We start from the raw sequence: 11,049 nt of genomic DNA on the forward strand, positions 1-11,049 counted from the left end.
CAACGGGAGCAATTTGGGGTTCAGTGTCTTGCCCAAGGACACTTCGACATGCAGACTGGAGGAGCCGGGAATCGAACCACCAACCTCTTTTATCCAAAGCGATTAGTGGACAACCCGCTCAACCTCCTGAGCTACAGCCGCCCCAAGTTAAACCTTTTGCTTGTTTTATTAAAGAATCAGCATCTTTGCAGAGAAGTTGACTGAATGTGAATGAAGAATAACTGTAAACAGCCTTCCTTGTTGTTTCATTCAGTTCAGTTATATTTGATGAAGGTTTCGTAATGACTTACCTCAAATGCATAATCTGTCTTTCTGACGGTGCAGGCTGCAGCTCCGGCACCTGCAGGAACACCTCAGTTAACTCCACATGCCATAATATCCATGTATTAGAAATTACAATATCCATGTATTACATACTATATATAATTATATAATATTCATCTATTATAAATTATATATTATTATATACAAAATCCATGTATTATATACTATATATTATTATATATACTATTCATGTATTACATATATTTTTATATATAATATTCATGTACTGTATTACATATAATATTTTACTAGAAATAGTTGCACTCATTTCCAGTATTTCCACGCAGCTCTCAGCGCTACACGGGCGAGCAGCACCACGCAGCTCTCGCGCTACACGGGCGAGCAGCACCACGCAGCTCTCGCGCTACACGGGTGAGCAGCACCACGCAGCTCTCAGCGCTACACGGGCGAGCAGCACCACGCAGCTCTCAGCGCTACACGGGCGAGCAGCACCACGCAGCTCTCGCGCTACACGGGCGAGCAGCACCACGCAGCTCTCGCGCTACACGGGCGAGCAGCACCACGCAGCTCTCGCGCTACACGGGCGAGCAGCACCACGCAGCTCTCAGCGCTACACGGGCGAGCAGCACCACGCAGCTCTCAGCGCTACACGGGCGAGCAGCACCACGCAGCTCTCGCACTACACGGGCGAGCAGCACCACGCAGCTCTCGCGCTACACGGGCGAGCAGCACTTGCAGCGCTAATTCCTAGCCTGCCTCACTGGGCAGCCTCACATGTGAGCCAACAATTTAAAAAAAATTGCTGCTATTTCTCCACAAAAATGGCAAAACAGGTTCCTCAGGTTCCAATGTTACGGCAAACAAAATCACATAAAACTGACCAAATTGCATTGCACATTTTGAGAAAAGTTCCCATTAGGTAGTATACAGTAGTAGTTAGTCCTCAACTTGCAATGTTTGCCAGTTCCCGCAATTTTACCATAACAAAAATCACAAAAGATTTCACAAATTCCATTGCAATTTTTGAGAAAAGGCACTGCAAAATCAAGCATTTTTTATCACATCACACACACACGCACAGACACACGCACACGCACACGCACACGCACGCACGCACACACACACACACACACACACACACACACACACACACACACACACACACACACACACACACACACACACACACACACACACACACACACACACACACACACAGACCGTGGTGGAAGGTGTTGAAGGTGTTGGAGTGAGCTGGACATCTGCACCTGTTCACACACAAAACACACATGTTCATTCATCTGGCTGGGCCATATAGACCAAAAATCATCTCTGTCTTTTTAGGCTGAATGGCAATATGATATATATCTTCTTTTATAAATACAAGACTGTGATCCAAATACAATTCAAAGACAGGGTTTCCTTCCCTGCTTTAAAATATACAGCTGCTAGGGCTGGGCGATATGGACAAAATCAAACATCACAATGTTTTTGACCAAATACATCAATATATGTATATATTAGGGCTGCACAATTAATCGTATTTTCATCGTCATCCCAATATGAACATGCGCAATAAACACATCGCAAAGACTGCCTGAAACGCAATGAATGACAAAAGTGGTTTTATTTACATGCGTCATGCATTCCCACTCAGCATCTGATCATTTTGTCTTCTGTTGTAAATCCAGCGTACACCTTTCCCTTGCAACAGTGCGCTCCACCCCTCTGCCAAAGCCCAAACACGCTGTGTGTAGTTTCAGCTAGAGTCAGTGTGTATTTCATTTCTTTATTCAGTGGGCATAGGCTATGTTTGGGGTCTATGTTAGCATTAAAGTTAGCATTAAAAGCATTAAAATTAAAGCAGAAAGACATAGGAACTGTATAGCTAATATGCATACTTTAATATTAGTTTATTTATCGCAGGTCATATCGTCATTGCTATATTGAACAATGTTATCGCACATCGCAGATTTTCCTCATATCGTGCAGGCCTAGTATATATATGTATATATATATATATACACACACACACACACACACACACACAATTAATCTCGATTATCTTGTTTTCATAATCGTGGGAAGCCAAAATTGTAATTGAGATTAAAATGTGATTAATTGCACAGCCCTACTAGCCTACTGGTGCTTCCACAAAATATTGACACAATGAGATTTTGCTAAATAATCATCAGTAATATGTAGAGATGCTGCGATCCGATCATGTGATCGGATATCGGCGCGATATCAGCCAAAAAACATGGATCGGATCTAGGGGTGTCACGATACACTCAGTTCACGATACGATACGTATCACGATACTGGGTTCACGATAACGATACGATACGATTTTAACAATATTTTTTTAAACTTGAATAATGACAATATATGACTGGAAAAGTAGTATTTTATTTGAAATGCACAAATACAAAACATGCTGTTGTGGGAAATTGTTATTACAATAACAACTAGAAAAAACATGAGATTGGAGATAAGGCTTATCTTGAAATAGAATGAGTTACACCGTCACTTAGATTTACTTTGAACTAAAAGGTTTCTCAGCAGTATAAATTCTCATTATGCATCTTCAGTTTTTCTTCAAACTCAAACAACAAGACTTTTCTTAATCTATTTTTTATGCATCTTCAGTTTTTAAACAGTTTTGCCAGAAACTCAATTGAATGGTTTCTCTCCTGTATAACTTCTCATGTGTCTCTTCAAAGACTTGTTCAACTGAACTACTTTCCACACATTGAACTTCAACAAACAAAGACGTTTCTTAGTCTATTTTTTGAAAAAAAAAAAAAAAAAAAAAAAATTTTTTTTTTTTTGCGATATGAGATTTCATCTCAACGATACATATCGTGACGTTTTACTATCGCGAAATTTCGTGGGACGATATATTGTGACACCCCTAATCGGATCGGATTCCAGCGAAAATGACCGATCCAAGACTCCGATATAAGCACTCCATTCCATGACTCCGCTCCAGGATTTCTATCCAGCATGCAGCAGCAGCAGCAGCAGCACACAGAGGCCGCGTTGAGCCTAGGATGGCCAGGGCCAAAACGTCAGACACACCCGTCCTTAACCTATGTGCGATTCGAAATCACGCGTCCGCACCATAGACTGGCAAAACATGGCCGCCCCCAGTGTGGCTGACAGTTTCAAATTATAACAAAACAACCACTATTGCAATTTGCAATACATGTCCCGCAAGGTTTCTGAGATTAGGGGAAAGTCTGAGCTGGCGTTACGCTAAACCAAACGTGGGGATGAGGCAGCGGATCTGTTTTGGCGTTAACGTTAGCTGTTGTGATGATGGCTAACGGGGCTAACGTTAGCTAGCTGGTTAGGCTATCTAGTTGCAGGGCAGCGCTCCACAAGCTTTTTGTGACCAAAACCCCCGCATTTAAAGCATTTCATACTCCCAGAGCTGGCGTAAACCATAGAGAACCTCATGCATTAGCCTACTCAAAATGAAACGTCCAGGGTTTGTGTCTCCAAAATCAACTAACGCTAACGTTAGATGCAAGCTAACGTAGCTAGCTGCGGAGCACTCATGATCTATAAGGAAAACGAATGCGCACATAGCCTACATAATTGTCAACATCACATACATGTATTTTCTTTAATCTAGACTACAGGCATCATTTTTCAGTCAAAAGTGAAACGACACAGATATGATGGCGTATAGTGAGGCTTTCCATGCTTCACTATAGAACTGGCCCCATGCAAAATTCAGACCGCTTATATGTTGCCGTCATGCCAATAAGAGTCTAAATGTAATTTTTTATGTTTTATCTGCAGACTAAGCAGCTAGGCTTTCGGTTCTATAAAAGCCATTATTTTTTGTATTGACTATTGAGTGATACACTTTACTAAAAAAAAATATTATATCACAATAGTGATGTCAGATTTGCTTAGGTCAGAGCTATGGAATATTAAATCATCCATCTTTGCTCACAACATTTGCCCTTTCTTTCTTCTTCTTTTTTACCCCAGGTGTGCATAAAATACAGGTTAAGAACTTATGGAAAAGTCATGGAAATCCATTGGTCAAAATGTGTATGAACCCTGAAGGGTTAAATTGAGCATTTATGAGAGATTTCAAAAATATCGAGATATATATCGTGTATCGCGATATAGCCGAAAAACAACGCGATATTCTTTAGAGGCCATATCGCCCAGCCCTAATTTGATTGTTATGTTTTAGTTTTACATCAAATGAATTAGATGAACTAAATCGTTTACATACTATATTACCAAAGCACACACATACATACCTAACCCTAAAAATGTTTGTTGCCTGCTAGCTATCAGACAGAATAGAGAGACTTAAATATGTGCTGTATCGGTATCGGATCGAAATCGGTATCGAATCGGGTATCGAAATTTGATCGGAATCGGATCGGTTTTGAGCTAAAATATCGAAATCGGATCGGAATTGAAAAATCTCGATCGCAGCATCTCATGGATATACTGTAATGACTAAGTATAGGTAAAGGCAGATAATAGAACCGCTAGAACAGAAAATAACATCACTTTACTGTAATGCAGATTTAAAACTAGGAAAAGACAACACTTATGTCATATCACCATATTACCATATCCAAAACCTAAGACCATATCTAGTCTCATATCACCATATTACCATATCCAAAACCTAAGACCATATCTAGTCTCATATCACCATATTACCATATCCAACATCTAAGACCATATCTAGTCTCATATCACCATATCCAACATCTAAGACCATATCTAGTCTCATATCACCATATTACCATAACATCTAAGACCATATCTAGTCTCATATCACCATATTACCATATCCAACATCTAAGACCATATCTAGTCTCATATCACCATATTACCATATCCAACATCTAAGACCATATCTAGTCTCATATCACCATATTACCATAACATCTAAGACCATATCTAGTCTCATATCACCATATTACCATATCCAACATCTAAGACCATATCTAGTCTCATATCACCATATTACCATATCCAACATCTAAGACCATATCTAGTCTCATATCACCATATTACCATAACATCTAAGACCATATCTAGTCTCATATCACCATATTACCATATCCAACATCTAAGACCATATCTAGTCTCATATCACCATATTACCATATCCAACATCTAAGACCATATCTAGTCTCATATCACCATATTACCATATCCAACATCTAAGACCATATCTAGTCTCATATCACCATATTACCATAACATCTAAGACCATATCTAGTCTCATATCACCATATTACCATATCCAACATCTAAGACCATATCTAGTCTCATATCACCATATTACCATAACATCTAAGACCATATCTAGTCTCATATCACCATATTACCATATCCAACATCTAAGACCATATCTAGTCTCATATCACCATATTACCATAACATCTAAGACCATATCTAGTCTCATATCACCATATTACCATATCCAACATCTAAGACCATATATAGTCTCATATCACCATATTACCATATCCAAAACCTAAGACCATATCTAGTCTCATATCACCATATTACCATATCCAAAACCTAAGACCATATCTAGTCTCATATCACCATATTACCATATCCAACATCTGAGACCATATCTAGTCTCATATCACCATATTACCATATCCAACATCTAAGACCATATCTAGTCTCATATCACCATATTACCATAACATCTAAGACCATATCTAGTCTCATATCACCATATTACCATAACATCTAAGACCATATCTAGTCTCATATCACCATATTACCATATCATCTAAGACCATATCTAGTCTCATATCACCATATTACCATATCATCTAAGACCATATCTAGTCTCATATCACCATATTACCATATCATCTAAGACCATATCTAGTCTCATATCACCATATTACCATAACATCTAAGACCATATCTAGTCTCATATCACCATATTACCATAACATCTAAGACCATATCTAGTCTCATATCACCATATTACCATAACATCTAAGACCATATCTAGTCTCATATCACCATATTACCATAACATCTAAGACCATATCTAGTCTCATATCACCATATTACCATAACATCTAAGACCATATCTAGTCTCATATCACCATATTACCATATCATCTAAGACCATATCTAGTCTCATATCACCATATTACCATATCCAACATCTAAGACCATATCTAGTCTCATATCACCATATTACCATAACATCTAAGACCATATCTAGTCTCATATCACCATATTACCATATCCAACATCTAAGACCATATCTAGTCTCATATCACCATATTACCATAACATCTAAGACCATATCTAGTCTCATATCACCATATTACCATAACATCTAAGACCATATCTAGTCTCATATCACCATATTACCATATCCAACATCTAAGACCATATCTAGTCTCATATCACCATATTACCATATCCAACATCTAAGACCATATCTAGTCTCATATCACCATATTACCATATCCAACATCTAAGACCATATCTAGTCTCATATCACCATATTACCATATCCAACATCTAAGACCATATCTAGTCTCATATCACCATATTACCATAACATCTAAGACCATATCTAGTCTCATATCACCATATTACCATATCCAACATCTAAGACCATATCTAGTCTCATATCACCATATTACCATAACATCTAAGACCATATCTAGTCTCATATCACCATATTACCATAACATCTAAGACCATATCTAGTCTCATATCACCATATTACCATATCCAACATCTAAGACCATATCTAGTCTCATATCACCATATTACCATATCCAACATCTAAGACCATATCTAGTCTCATATCACCATATTACCATAACATCTAAGACCATATCTAGTCTCATATCACCATATTACCATATCCAACATCTAAGACCATATCTAGTCTCATATCACCATATTACCATATCCAACATCTAAGAGCATATCTAGTCTCATATCACCATATTACCATATCCAACATCTAAGACCATATCTAGTCTCATATCACCATATTACCATATCCAACATCTAAGACCATATCTAGTCTCATATCACCATATTACCATAACATCTAAGACCATATCTAGTCTCATATCACCATATTACCATAACATCTAAGACCATATCTAGTCTCATATCACCATATTACCATATCCAACATCTAAGACCATATCTAGTCTCATATCACCATATTACCATAACATCTAAGACCATATCTAGTCTCATATCACCATATTACCATAACATCTAAGACCATATCTAGTCTCATATCACCATATTACCATATCCAACATCTAAGACCATATCTAGTCTCATATCACCATATTACCATAACATCTAAGACCATATCTAGTCTCATATCACCATATTACCACATCCAACATCTAAGACCATATCTAGTCTCATATCACCATATTACCATATCCAACATCTAAGACCATATCTAGTCTCATATCACCATATTACCATATCCAACATCTAAGACCATATCTAGTCTCATATCACCATATTACCATAACATCTAAGACCATATCTAGTCTCATATCACCATATTACCATATCCAACATCTAAGACCATATCTAGTCTCATATCACCATATTACCATATCCAACATCTAAGACCATATCTAGTCTCATATCACCATATTACCATAACATCTAAGACCATATCTAGTCTCATATCACCATATTACCATATCCAACATCTAAGACCATATCTAGTCTCATATCACCATATTACCATAACATCTAAGACCATATCTAGTCTCATATCACCATATTACCATATCCAACATCTAAGACCATATCTAGTCTCATATCACCATATTACCATATCCAACATCTAAGACCATATCTAGTCTCATATCACCATATTACCATATCCAACATCTAAGACCATATCTAGTCTCATATCACCATATTACCATAACATCTAAGACCATATCTAGTCTCATATCACCATATTACCATATCCAACATCTAAGACCATATCTAGTCTCATATCACCATATTACCATATCCAACATCTAAGACCATATCTAGTCTCATATCACCATATTACCATATCCAACATCTAAGACCATATCTAGTCTCATATCACCATATTACCATATCCAACATCTAAGACCATATCTAGTCTCATATCACCATATTACCATATCCAAAACCTAAGACCATATCTAGTCTCATATCACCATATTACCATATCCAAAACCTAAGACCATATCTAGTCTCATATCACCATATTACCATATCATCTAAGACCATATCTAGTCTCATATCACCATATTACCATAACATCTAAGACCATATCTAGTCTCATATCACCATATTACCATATCCAACATCTAAGACCATATCTAGTCTCATATCACCATATTACCATATCCAACATCTAAGACCATATCTAGTCTCATATCACCATATTACCATATCCAACATCTAAGACCATATCTAGTCTCATATCACCATATTACCATATCATCTAAGACCATATCTAGTCTCATATCACCATATTACCATAACATCTAAGACCATATCTAGTCTCATATCACCATATTACCATATCCAACATCTAAGACCATATCTAGTCTCATATCACCATATTACCATATCCAACATCTAAGACCATATCTAGTCTCATATCACCATATTACCATAACATCTAAGACCATATCTAGTCTCATATCACCATATTACCATATCCAACATCTAAGACCATATCTAGTCTCATATCACCATATTACCATATCATCTAAGACCATATCTAGTCTCATATCACCATATTACCATATCCAACATCTAAGACCATATCTAGTCTCATATCACCATATTACCATATCCAACATCTAAGACCATATCTAGTCTCATATCACCATATTACCATATCCAACATCTAAGACCATATCTAGTCTCATATCACCATATTACCATAACATCTAAGACCATATCTAGTCTCATATCACCATATTACCATATCCAACATCTAAGACCATATCTAGTCTCATATCACCATATTACCATAACATCTAAGACCATATCTAGTCTCATATCACCATATTACCATATCCAACATCTAAGACCATATCTAGTCTCATATCACCATATTACCATATCCAAAACCTAAGACCATATCTAGTCTCATATCACCATATTACCATAACATCTAAGACCATATCTAGTCTCATATCACCATATTACCATATCCAACATCTAAGACCATATCTAGTCTCATATCACCATATTACCATAACATCTAAGACCATATCTAGTCTCATATCACCATATTACCATATCATCTAAGACCATATCTAGTCTCATATCACCATATTACCATAACATCTAAGACCATATCTAGTCTCATATTACCATAACATCTAAGACCACCTGGTACGGGAACTGTACCACCATGGACCGCAGGGCGCTACGGAGAGTGAGACGCGCGGCCCAGCACGTAACAGGATGTGAGCTGCCAGAACTGCATGAACTGTATAAACAGCGGTGCCTCAGGAGGTCCCTGAAGATCATCAAAGACACAAATCGTCCCCACAACAGCCTGTTCTCCCTGTTACCCTCAGGGAGGAGACAGGGTTCCAAAAGCACAAACAAATCGCTTGAGGAACAGTTTCTTCCCGCAGGCCACGAGATTCCTTAACATACACAAATAGTGTAGTAGCTGTACTGTACCGTACTGTAGCTGCTACCATTACGTATGTCTAATGTTTAATTGTATGTTTAATAAGGAATATGCTATTTGCACCTGTATGTCAAATACGCCGAATTTAAAACGCCGAGTTTAATTGTATGTTTAATAAGGAATATGCTATTTGCACCTGTACGTCAAATACGCCGAATTTAAAATGTTTAAGCACGTCTAAAGTATGCACATGACATGTGCACCTATGTGCAGTGAATATGCCACTGTCTCTGACTTGTCGTATCACTCTACTGCCTTATTGCTTGTTGTGTCTCTTGTTGTTTTTGCACTCATATGCCCTGTTATATTTGTACTATGTTGTAAACGGAGTTCACAGCACAAGAATTTCACACGTGATACTTGTACCACGGAGTGACAATAAAAATCTTGAATCTTGAATCTTGAACCATATCTAGTCTCATATCACCATATCCAAAACCTTGTCTGAGGTGACATGCAAAAGGACTCGAGTCATATGATCAAATGTTTCATGTCCTCTTTAAACCGACAGATTCCTGAATAGTTTGTTAAGTCAGCCAAAGGCCCGTAGTGACGACAGCACGCCTGTTTACCTGAAGGTATTTGAGTTATAAATTCGGGTTTAAATCTTATGTTGAATATTTGTGAAGATGAGTGAGACTCACGCCGCTCTCTCGAGCTGTCTGAGCAGGTGAGCCACTCTGTCGCGTGCTGCCATCCCGAACAAGTCCCAACAACTGAGAGAGAGAGAGAGAGAGAGAGAGAGAGAGAGAGACTACACAGTAGACTGAAGTATACGCACGCGCAGCTGCTGTTGTTATTGTCGTCGAGGTGAGTGTCAAGCGGCCCACAATAGAACATTGCACTACAATTTTCAAAATAAGAGCACAATTTGTCAAAGTCACAGTATAACACAAGGTCATTTTGAACAATGAAATTCTTAGGTCAAGGCAAGAAACAACTACGTAGGCATAAGAAAAAAACAAGAAAAATGATCAAATAGCCTACACCTATTAAATGTTAAAAAATAGTCTCAAATAAGCGCAAAAATAGCAAATAATATG

General features: G+C 37.7%; 1 protein-coding gene across 1 annotated transcript in view; it reads right to left on the reverse strand.

Annotated features, from left to right (window-relative positions):
• adhfe1 (alcohol dehydrogenase iron containing 1) overlaps window positions 1-10,711 on the reverse strand; it is a 45,128-nt gene extending 34,417 nt beyond the window's left edge. Inside the window, exons 1-3 of the mRNA XM_083659289.1 lie at window positions 10,651-10,711; window positions 1,507-1,553; window positions 291-340 (exon numbers count right to left, since the gene is read on the reverse strand). Of these exons, the coding sequence (XP_083515415.1) occupies window positions 291-340; window positions 1,507-1,553; window positions 10,651-10,703 (150 nt within the window). The 5' untranslated portion in view covers window positions 10,704-10,711. The remainder of the gene's footprint in view (window positions 1-290; window positions 341-1,506; window positions 1,554-10,650) is intronic.
• Between the last annotated feature and the right edge of the window lie 338 nt (window positions 10,712-11,049).

Source organism: Poromitra crassiceps (genome assembly GCF_964638095.1).
Source record: "Poromitra crassiceps genome assembly, chromosome: 23".
Classification (NCBI taxonomy): Eukaryota; Metazoa; Chordata; class Actinopteri; order Beryciformes; family Melamphaidae; genus Poromitra; species Poromitra crassiceps.